The following is a 12119-nucleotide window of genomic DNA, read 5'->3' as shown; positions in this document are numbered from 1 at the left end:
CTTTATGCCACTCTATTCTCCACTTTATTCTACTACACTTTATTCTACTCCACATTACTTCTCCACTCTACGCCCCTCCAATACTCCACTCTACGGCACTACACTCCATGCCACTCCATGCCACTCCCCTCTGACACTCTATGCTGCTCCACAATACAACACTGTACCCCACTCTGTGCTATTCCACTATACAATGCTACTCCTCTCTGTGCCACTACACTCTATGACATTCTACTCTGCTCTACACCACTATACTCTACAGCACTCTACTCCACCCAGTGCAACACCCTTTGCACCACTCTCCTCTTTACCACTCAACATCACTCTATGCCACTCCACCCTACTCCTCTCTGCCACTCTACTCCACTATACACCACTCAACTCTACAAAACTTTATGCCCTTCCATTCTACAACACTCTACTCCCTCCAGGACACTCCACAACTCTGTGCCACTCTACTCTGCTCCTGGCTACTCAACACTACTCTACACCACTCCACACCTCTCTACTGCACACCATAACACCCCACCCTTCCCCATGACACTCTACTTTACAACACCCCACTCATTCTCCTTTACAATGTGCTTAGTAATGCTGAACAGCTGCCAAACTGATGTACAACATGGCTAAATCATATTGGCAAATCCAATTGCTCTTTCATTGGAGAGATCTATTGACTTAGCCAATGCTTGTTTTTGGGTTCAGGAATGACCCGGCAGTGCCTTTGACTGTAGTTGAAGAGATCCCAGAATTCAGCTCACTAGAGTTGAAAGTCACTATCCCCTCTTAGACAAAACATCTCACACATATATAAGTCTTTGCTGATCCACACACCTGGTACATATCCATTTCTTAGACTAAATTGAGAGGCAGGTATAGTCCTGATAGATGACACAGACTAGCAAACAGCGCTGTTGTCCACTAGAGAAATAGTGATTTGTTTATTCTGTAGGCTTACCCAGTTACTTGCATATAAAGTTATTACTCAAGGCAAAAGCCCTAGAGGATAGGTAGAACGCCCTCACTTACAAGGCTAAGGAACACAGAGGGATCATTATGATTTTCAACATTCATTATGGGGATGGAAAATCCTACCTGATTGCTGGGGTGAGGTGGGGTGGTCGGAATTCATTCACAGATAATGCATATTAATATTGATCTTCCTCCCCATATTCCCATCCAGAACATCATAGAACATATAGGCCCTCATTACAACCCTGGCGGTCAAAGACCGCCAGGGTTGAATTGGCGATCGTACTGCCAACAGGCTGGCGGTACAATTCGCCATATTTTGACCGCGGGTCGGTAGTGCCCTGGGGATTATGTCTCCCCTTCCCGCCAGCCTGTTCATGGTGGTAGAGACCGCCCTGGAAAGGCTGGCGGGAAGGGGAGTCGCGGCGCCCCTGCACTGCCCATGCACTTAGCATGGGCAGTGCAGGGGCCCCCAGGCACAGCCCGGTCGCGATTTTCACTGTCTGCTTGGCAGACAGTGAAGAGCGCGACGGGTGCTGCTGCACCCGCCAAACCGCCACATTGCCGCCGGCTCCATTAAGAGCCGGCTGCAATGTTACGGCCCACATCCCCGCTGGGCCGGCGGACGGAAACTCTGATTCCACCCGCCGGCCCAGCAGGGATGTCTAAATGTGGCCGGCGGGTTTCCGGCCGCATGGGTGGCCGCCTGGCTCGTCTGACTGCCGAGGTTGTAATGAAGGCCATAGATACTGACAGATACACAAAACTCTTTGTGAGAATGGGGTGGTTGATAGCTAAAAGGGACAATTCACAGACCTGAAGGTTAGCAGCCAGTTCCCCTGCGGATGGCTGGACTAGACCGTTGTCCTATACTTGAAAAACAGATTTATGAGACACCAAGATGTCTATGGAAGCATGATCATATTTGGGGCAATGGGACAGAATATTATAAGTCCAAAATGGTACTCACCTCCTCTGAAAGGTAAAGCTATTATTTAGTGTTGAAATTAAGATGATGATGTTGTTGTCAATAACTGGTGCATGGATATGAAATGTATTAAGCTGCCCAGTTATTGTGCTTTACTACATTTTCTAAATGCGAATAAAATGATCCCTTGTAAAACAGACTTTTGATGTTTGGATGTTTTGAGCAAAGTGAACATGCAGTTTTCTGAAGGATGCTACTTTTGATAGTGTGAGAATTTTTACAAGTAGTGAGAGTTTGGCAGGACAATCCCATCAGATTTGTAATTTGTTGATGTATTTGCTTATACTATCAAGGTTTTTGTGGCAGTGACTGACTATTTTGCCTGGCTGCCTTTTTTTATGCATGTTCTTAAGGTATGCATGAGTCCTGGTTTCTTTGGGCCTTTTTCAATGAGCATGTGTCAGTTGTGAATGTGTAGGTAATAACTGTAGCTAGATGGTGTGCATGTTTTAGTTGGTATTATCCAAGTTGTAAGAGCTGCTGTTTTTTAGCAGGAAATTATATCTTTTTGAATAATTGATTTCTATTTTATTTTTATCATTGTGATGATTTGTGCAATATCTGTGCTTCTTTTATGTTTATCTTATAATAATCAAATAAAGCTTTTCATGATGATGATGATGATGATGATGGTGGTGATGATGGTATGTATTGCAGTGGGTGTGATCCCAAAAGGGAGATTACCTGAGGATTCAATAATAATCACACTTTGAGAACTTGAGCTGCCATTTGATTGAATTTGATTATTCATACGTATTCTCGTGCTCTCAATTTACTTTCTCACAGATCCTGCTTACAAGCCAGGGTCCGCTACAGAGGCCCAGCCGCCTCGTCTTCACCGATGTTGCAAATGCCATCAATGCTTGAACTACTCTCCAGCCTTCATATTGAGACACTTTGAAAATTCCAAAGCTCAACATAAGTAAGGTATACTTAACTTGTGATACCTTGCTCTGAAGTAGAGGTATGTAAAATTATAACAGCACCAGAGCCCATCACTCGTCTTTAAATTTCACAGAATTGCAACTGTCACCGTGTCAACAACAAGTCTGACTCAATCATCGTAACTTGGGCTTCTCGTCAGGAGGCATGTGAGTGAAACTGTTTCTTGGATTGTGGACATGCCTTAAGGTGTCTCTCTGTTTTGTTTGGCTGTAAACTCATTTTATGTAGGATGACGCTACCCATGTGTCCATCAATGGGTGCACACAACCCTCAATGATAGAACACTGTTGTGGTAATACCGCTGCTTAATGATGTTCTTATATTCACACAATACTCCTCCGCTGTCTCATTACCTGATTTTCTCCAGGGTTTGGTAAAAATTACAGCTATTGTCACAGGTGGAATCATATTTTAAACCATAAACTTGGAAGTCATTTTCACTCATATTTGTAGAGATATATGCTACGCTGTTATATTTTCATTGTGATACCTGCAGCAGAAAATGGCAAAATAAGCAATAGAGAAGTTATGAACTATGACAAAATAGAAAATCCATGATTTGATGTGTGCTAGAAAAAACACAAAAAGGAAGACTTTTGTGGTGAGCATCAATGCGTAGTAACTCCATACTTCCAACAGTGTCTACTGTTATGAAGTGGGATCTTCTGATATATGGCAACATCACCTCTTTACTTTGGAACTATCTCCAGATGTACAACAACACCAGTTCACCTCCAGGAGCTTTTCTTGACACACAATGGCACCTCCTGGCACAACATATGATTTCCTCACCAACAGCTACACCTTTTGATCTGTGGCAGTCTTTTCCATTTATAGCTGCATCTTCTGAGTACAGCATCATCACACCCATGGCTGCATCTCATGATAGAGGGACACAATAATTGATGTCTGCATCTCTGGAGTTTCGTCAGTAGCCCTGACCCAATGAGCATACCTTGAAAACTATATAAATTTTCCTAGACCTACTAGAGGTCATAGACAAATACAATGCTGCAGTATTTTGTCTGTCATTTTATTTGATATCAGTCAATTGTGTTTTCCCATTTTGTATCTGCTTGTATACTCCTCTGCCATCTAATGAATCCTGATTATTCTTGGCTGCAAAATTGGTCAATAAGCCAGTGTTATACCTTTGCTCTGCTTGTATCTGCTATTACATACACATGTGCTAACGTTAACATTAACTTGCCAGCCTTAGCCTCCTTCCAGGATGTTTTCCATTTATAAGTATGTGGGTTTTCATTTAAGGATTGTCATGACCGATGAATGTTGAAAAGATCTCAGTTAGCTTTTAGTTTGACCAAGAAAACTCTCAACATGACTAGCCACTGCAGAAACACAACCCGAGTTAGCAGGCGGGTACTACTTTTTTTAGGATTTCTTCAGGGTGACAAAGGGGAAGTGATGTAGTGATAGTTCCAGACCATTATTGGAGATTGTGACAATAAAGTACAGCTCCTCACTAGTTGAAAGAGTTATGTATCTCTATTTGCTTCCACTGTGTAGGCACAGCTGACTCTATACCTAAAGAGATTTGTGTGCATACTAGCGATATTTCCTGTACAGCACATGCCGCAAATGTAATTAACTAATGCATCTTTTTAACTAGCCAACTTAGAGGGACTCATTTTATCATCATGAGATTGAAGGCCTAAGATGATCTTGCTATCTTAATGTCACTGATAAAGATTCTCACAACAGTATTTACACCCACTTAACTATTTCACCACTCTGCCATGGATTCAAACATGTGACCCTTTCCTACTCATAGACACGCAAGGAAAGTTTGCACATGCATCATTCTGTGGGAAGAAATGACATCTGGAAACCTTCTGTTCTCAGTTGTAATCTATCACAAAAGGATGCTCTAAGAGTAGCCAAATATAGTTGCAAGGCTCTTGAACACTAATCTCAGTGTGCCTGCACCAAGGTGTGAATGGGTCACAATGAAAGAATCAATGACAGCGTTTACATAGTTGCAAATAAGATCCTCTTAAGTGCAGGCGATCACGGGACCAAAGTAGTGAGAGTATCACAGGACAGTCAGGTACTTGCAGAATTTCAATACATAGAATGAGTCGTCACACACAGGCAGACACAGGCACATAAACAAAGTGAATGAGCAGTCACATTCAGGAGTCAGTGAACAGCCAATCAGAGGTACTCAGTGACACACATGAAGTCAGAGCTACTACGAGCCTATTTATGTATTTATTTAATTTATGTCTCTTTACACCAAAGTACTGTTGCTGTATAGAAATTAACAGCAAAGTGTACGAAAAAATAAAAAACATTAACCGGGTGAAAGGAAATTCTGAATGAAGAAGGTAATTATTTATTATGAAAGAGAGAAGGAAGACAATACCTTTTTAGCGTGAATAAATAGCACATTTGTTGGATGTAAATCATTCCATAGTTTACGTTTCTTTCGATAAAGCTGACAGAAAGTGTAACGCCTGCTATGACCTATGGAGACTGTGTTGTGTTCCTTGTTGTCAATTCGGCACGCGGTGTTGTGCCGTCGCGTGCAATCAACAACAAGGAACACAACATATTATCAAGAAGGGTTTGTGAGGAGGGCTGTGGTGCACACCATGGACAATATGATGAGAGCAAACGAGTAAAAAGGATCAAGACCAGGAATGCACCTGGCCATCATACTGAGAACACAGACACTAGATAATGCAGAATAAGATGAATTGTATGTCTTTTATGTCCAGATATGGTGAAATGAAAGAGATACACATGAACGAAAGGTGTCAGGGAAATGACACAAGTCATATGTTGCATATTTCAGAATACTTTGTTAAGGGGGCAAAAAAAGTTAGGAAGACTAATTAAAATATACAGACAAAAGAAAATAAGCAATGAGATTTAACCAATATGACTGCAGAAGGAGAAGGGAATTAAAAGAGATGCATAAAGTGGAACCTGAATAGGTGTGTGGAGTAAAAGTAGAGGAAAGATAACAGAGGGTAAGGAAGCTAAAGGATGCCTTAGATGGCCAAGAACAAAAAAGTGGAGAATTTCGAATAGCAGGTGAATATAATACGGGCAAACAGGCTCCTGCTCTAGAACAAATTGATCAAACTCGGACATATAAAAAAGGATTAGGGAACTTACCTACCTAAAACAGGCACTAGAACACCAAAGATACGATTTCAGATGCCATGGGTGTGTTTTTTAAGATGGAGGAAAATAAGAGAATAATGGATAGAGATACCCTATAGTGCAAGGTATTGGGTCAGAGAAAAATAGTATTTTAAGGCAACAGAATGTCAGACTTTCTATGGTTGTGAAATCAAGTGGGTTCAGTACTGGAATTTTTGATATATTAGTGAATAGAACAATGTAAAGGATGGCGGACAGTGACTGAAGCAGATGATAGATCAAGTAGATTGTGAATTGAAGGTAGCTTAATGCTAGTGTTGTGACCAGTGGAGACAAAATTAGGCACACAAAAGATGATGCTGGGAATGCTTGCAAATAGTCTAACCACTGCTAATCGATTGGGGTAGCATTTTGTCTCATCATTTGTTTAGGCAACAAGGCCACCTCATATTATCCGCGGCCATATCCAAATCAGTCCTAGTCCTGCTCCAACACGAGCAGTCCAGCTTGAACTGCCAAGTCATTTCCTCTCTGAACTGGAACACTAGTGACCCGATATCAGGTTTGGCTTATTTGGGCCTCTTCAATCATGTGCAGCTTGGTTCCAGTAGCACAGTGAGCATGGAATCAAACATCTGGGCATACTGTTATTTGAAATGCTACCCCATCGATTTCCAGTGGTTAGCCAATTTGCAATAATTCCTGCGTTCAATTTCTGTGTGTTTGAGACAGAATTAGAACCATAAAGGAGGCAATTTTAGTCTTGTGGCTAAGAAAGGAAAACATTTGGTTAGTGGTCATAAAAGAGCAGCATTGGCACAACAGAGTTATAGCAAAAAGTAGAAAACTTTAAAAAATATTTACCCACACTCGAACAGACAAAAGGAGAACCATCAAGAACACACAAAGTCACAGAGTCACAGAGCAACAACACGCAAATGGCAATAATAACTCAGTGATATAATAAGTAATATATGTTAGTAACGAGGCGTCTTATGGACTTATGAATGATGAATGGGGTCTCCTAATAAGCACTAGATGTTTTCTGACAGGAAATATCCGGTTTCATAAGGGTCAGTAGTCTACCTATTATATCTGGATTCCTTCCTATCTGCCTGTAGTCTATGATATGATCAATGATTTGTCATTCAGTTCAGCTTCTTGGCAATTAATATTATTGTTGTCTGGAAAACACACTAATGTTATGTTTAAGCACCTTCGAAATATATGCTACAAATCTTCGAAATCTCTGGTACATTACATGTAGTTACCCAAGAACTGACATTAACCTTTTATGGATGGATGGTGTCATGGTCCACATAAACATATCTGATATACAATCAAAAACAATGTGATTCAATTGCCAAGGAACCTGCACAGTCTTTCCTTAGACTGTGTCCCATGCGAAGGAAACCACTCTATTTGTACATGAGCTTGGGTTACCTTGGGTTATAGTCAATTAGTTGGGTAAGGAGTCCATTGTTCACACCCATTTATTCTACAGAGGTGACTTCCTTCCATGTCTCTCATTAATTACCGTTTTCCAAAGCTAATCTCACACCAAATTACAGAAAATATTTTTTAAGGGTAATTTTGTTTAGAAAGGTTCATGTCCATATCGTACAGAAACTTGCATACTTTTCAGCATTCAGTAAGAAAATACAATGCAAATGTGGCGAGAGCTTACATTCTTATTTGATGGTTAGTCACAAACATTTACAATGTCTTTTCCAAAACGTCTTTGTACTTTACAGTTAGATAGCTGAATCAAGTGCAAGTGGGACAGAAGGGAGTAAAAGACAACAGAACACTCCAATGTTCTGAAGGTGTGTGCAGAAAAGAAATGTCAGATGGAAAGATGTTCTACACGTTAAGGAAAAATGGGATACAACTTTTCTGTGAAATCTCAGATAATTATTAATGCTGCACAGGCAACTAACATTTTTTTCAGCCCAGAGACTCCAGCTATACTAAGAGAAGAAGAGAAACCTAACATGGGAAAATTATGAAAATTTTAAACTTATGGTACTTATAAAAAAGAACTGTGTGAATTGGTGCAAAGTTGGAGTTTCCCAGCAATGTTCGCATTACTGTTTTACTAAAAATCAGGACCCCATTTTTAAACCTGAATCCTTAATATTTAAATTACATTTAAACAATTGTGGAACATATTTTTGCCACCATAGCCTTTATTGAATATATTATTGCCCAAGGTACTTTGTTCACAAATCTCTATAATCGATTGGGAGATATAATCATAGCGATGAGAATAAGTATTTTTTTAGAAATAAACCTTTCCTGAACAGAAACTATTTGAGAAGAAAACCACATACCACTAGAGAAAGAGAAACAACCTTCATTACTGAAGTAATTATAATTCAGTACAGAGATAAGTGTTTTGACATATAATTTTACATGAAATGACTCGTTAACTCTTGGCAAAAAATTCATTAATTGGAAGCAGAACCATTTCTTTTTGGTGGCGACATTATCTTCATTAGATCCTTTCCTTATTTCTGACGGATACATTTATTTTTCTGTGTAAGACCCCTACTTTTATGAGGAGTTATTGATACGTATCAGTTTTGAGGAATTACGTTTCCATCTAAAGAATGAAAATTATTTTTTCAGTGAAATATGTGTTGTACATTTCTTGAGCCTTCATAAAGTGTACTGCTAAATTAACCCTGAATTTTCTGGCAAGTCCCATATATGTTGGTTAGTAACTTTGCTGAAATCTGCTTATTGGGTCCCCACAGAATATAAACTGTACGAATCACCGTGTTTCATCTTCGAAATAAAGAACTGGAGCCGTGAGAAAATGTTTGTGCTGTTTACTATAACGGGAAGACCAATTTGGTTTTTAACTGCTAAAACACGTTCGTAATGGTTGTCGCTCTGACTGCAACAAAAATGCTGACCTTTTGTCATACTCCTCTGGGTGTCTGTGAGAATGGGGTGGTACCAGAAGCAGATGTAGCTGACCCTTGTTAGCTGTTAGTGACCATTAAGACTGCGGATCATTTCAAATGTTAAATTAATAATGGTACCCATTTTGGCACGTGCGCAGCCCTCAGTGCAGACCTTTGGCCCCAGAAACTGCAAGGTTTTGGTAGCATCAGTCAGAGGAACATCGAACCTCTTGCAGATGTGTGCCTTCAATAAGGCTACCTAGATGCATGAACGTAAACTGCAATAAACGTAGATCAATGGTTCTTAACCTGTGGTCCGAGGAACCCTGAGGGTCCGTGACGACTATTAAGGAGGTCCGCGACTGCTTAGAAAATTAAATAATATTAGCAAATTAATAAAGTGTATATGAATGAAGAAGCACATTTTAAAGTTGAAATTTTAAAAACTTTCTGTTAATGTGAAGACATTTGAAATTGAAGGCTAAAAATGAAGTTTGTATACTTAGATCGAGTCCCAGGATCAGTGCAAGTGCACCAAACAGAGTCTAGTATGTATAAGGATTGGCCTAAATTGAATCTGGAAACAGTACAAATGTGTTTTTTTAATCCGTTTGTGAATTAAATAAATTATTTCATCATATATGTGTTTGTTTGACCAATGCTTGTTTCTGTATTTCTAATGTATTGTTTTGTGTTTCAGTCATTGAACAAGCTTATGCAAGGGGCCACCAGCTTCCAGTAATGACTGAGTGGGGGGGGTCCTCAGATTCCAATAATGCTTCAGTGCCGGTCGTCTGGTTGTAGTAATGATTATGTGGGGGTCCACAGAAGTCCAAAGTTTAAGATCTACTGACAGAAGTTGTGATAATTGGAAATTAAGTTACGTACGTTTTTTGGCTGTGGGTGTAACTTCAATATTTATAGCCCCCGTTGCCTGGAATAGGGAACGCGACAGATAGACCATCCAACTAACAGGTGTGTATTCCAGTGAAAGAATCTATTTAGAAAACCAGTTTTTTGGGGAAATCTCTATCAATTAAATATAACGACAAAAAGTATTTGTTTAGTTTAGCACACCTACATGAAAAATGGTTATTAATTATTTAAATTCCACAATACTCCAAAACCCCATGAGCCACACACTTTCACCTATAGATGACAGTGCATACCCTTAGAGACAAACTTTTAGCCACCTCAACAGTCTCAAGGAAACAGATTTGGCTTGAGGAGGCACAGATTTTTCACAGAGGAACCTCAAAGAGTACCAACCTTCTATATACTTCGAAAGATACACAAAAATATTCTCCCACCACATGCTAGACTGGTTGTTTCAGGGATCGGTTGTGATCTAGAAGCTGCGTGCATGTTTTCGCAGTTCTTTTGAGGAAGATATTAGTACAACAAGAATTATAAATGTGTAAGACCACAGACATGTTAAATGTTCTTAAGGATTTGAGTTTAGATCCCTCCTTTGAAATTTTCCTTACATGTGATATTGAATCACTGCATTCTATGTTCCCCAAAAGGTCATCATCAAGGCTGTGGAAAGGGTTATCAACAAGAACCCCCCCAGTCTTCTAATATGCAGCTTGTTATCACCAAAAAGTATTTCAGATTTGAGGACTCCTTTTGTGGCAGGAATGAGGCATCTATACGGTAGCAAGATTTGCATAATGTTGGCTTGTATTCATACTGGGCAATTGGAAGATCTGATTTTGTGCCACAAAGCCAAACCCATTAAAATTATCATTGTGACATGGCATTGTTACATAAAGACACACATTGGAATTTGTTCAATAGCTCAACCACCAAGACACCTGTCTGCATATTACATGCATATTCAGTAAGGAACCGATGGGGTAATACTGAGCTTGGTCTTAAAGGGCCATAGTGATGCTTTAACTACATGTGTACATACAAAAAAATGATCCTGATTCCTTACTATATTTACTGCCATTCCATGGTTTAACTTTGCCAGAGGATCTACCTATCAGGCAGAACCTTTGCAGAATTTCCAGACCAGGCATGGGATTTGTGCAACAAACCTGAGAGTGGGTGCTATCCTCACAAAAAGCTAATTCAAGAGGGGTCTTAATAGTCTTTGTGAAGCATTGTTTGACAACATCCCAGAGAAACATGATAATAATTGACTACCTACGACCCTCTGGCCCATCAAGTTCGTAAACATGGATGTTCTGAACACTATGGCCATCATTATGAGTGATCTAATAAACTGTCCAGATTTTCCACACCTCTGTCATTACCAATACTAGGGTATTAGTACCTACAGGGTTGTGGAATACTGGCCCTGATGTCCCACTGAGAAATAAGCATTTGCCAAGGGTAATTGGTAATTCCAGGCCGAATTCTACAATAGTTACTCATTTTCCCCATACTTTCAAAGATAGATTTTATCTGTTTCAACATTTCTCATAATCCCAATGTGGCTGTTAACTGCTGTGACTGGCCCCATCAGAATGAAGAGGCAACTTGTAATGAGTGCCCTATGTTTCCACCCATATTTTTCTGCCTTTATCCTAGATGACAGAGGTCCTGCTTGCTCCAAAATGGACTCCAGGTGTGTTAGGATGGTGCTCAAAATTCTAGGATCCTCAGCACCTGGGTTATATCTGGCTTGTCTGTGACCAAAACCAAATATGAGTTTTGAGGAATGGACTGATGCAAGGGAAGACCAGAAAAGGGGGTCATACTAAAACAGTATTAGCTCACCAGGGTGTCATGGGGTTGAGACCTGGAAGGTGGGGTGTATAACAAGTGACACATGTAACGAAAGTAAAAATAGCTTAGTGAATAGTACAATTGCTCTAGTCAAGACTGTATAAAAATAGCCCATTTAATCCACAGAATGAACTACCCCATTGTGCATCTATTTGGTCACCTTTTTGAACAGACCATTGATTTGCTATCTGATTCTGGCAATACTAGTAGAAATATATGGTCTCATTCAATGTCGGGCAAGTCTAAGGCTGAACTGAAGGAGAAGTAGAATCAACCATATTTTGAGTTTGCAGCCTTATCAGCTGCCTTTATATGATGAAGTGGCTCTACTTCAATAGAAGAAAAGTGATGGGTGCCATTCCTTGCCATGCACAATAGCCAACTGGTCATTACTTTTTCCATTTTGTGAAGGAATACCTCCAAAATGATAA

The 12119-nt window shown here is 40.0% G+C and overlaps 1 protein-coding gene across 2 annotated transcripts in view; it reads left to right on the top strand.

Annotated features, from left to right (window-relative positions):
- The window catches only part of C9H3orf18 (chromosome 9 C3orf18 homolog), a 49063-nt gene extending 39474 nt beyond the window's left edge, over positions 1-9589 (top strand). Inside the window, exons 5-6 of one of the 2 annotated variants that reach the window (XR_011198665.1) lie at positions 2747-2887; positions 2979-9589. Coding sequence is in view for 1 of the 2 variants with exons in the window: in XM_069206764.1 (XP_069062865.1) it covers positions 2747-2827 (81 nt within the window). In the remaining variant the exon portion in view is untranslated. Of the gene's footprint in view, positions 1-2746 lie in introns of both variants that reach the window. The other variant, XM_069206764.1, reaches the window with a different exon arrangement.
- Positions 9590-12119: the final 2530 nt, after the last annotated feature.

This window comes from Pleurodeles waltl, chromosome 9 (genome assembly GCF_031143425.1).
Source record: "Pleurodeles waltl isolate 20211129_DDA chromosome 9, aPleWal1.hap1.20221129, whole genome shotgun sequence".
Taxonomy (NCBI): domain Eukaryota; kingdom Metazoa; phylum Chordata; class Amphibia; order Caudata; family Salamandridae; genus Pleurodeles; species Pleurodeles waltl.
Note: the sequence above shows the minus strand (reverse complement) of the source record. Positions and strands in the feature narration are given on the sequence as shown.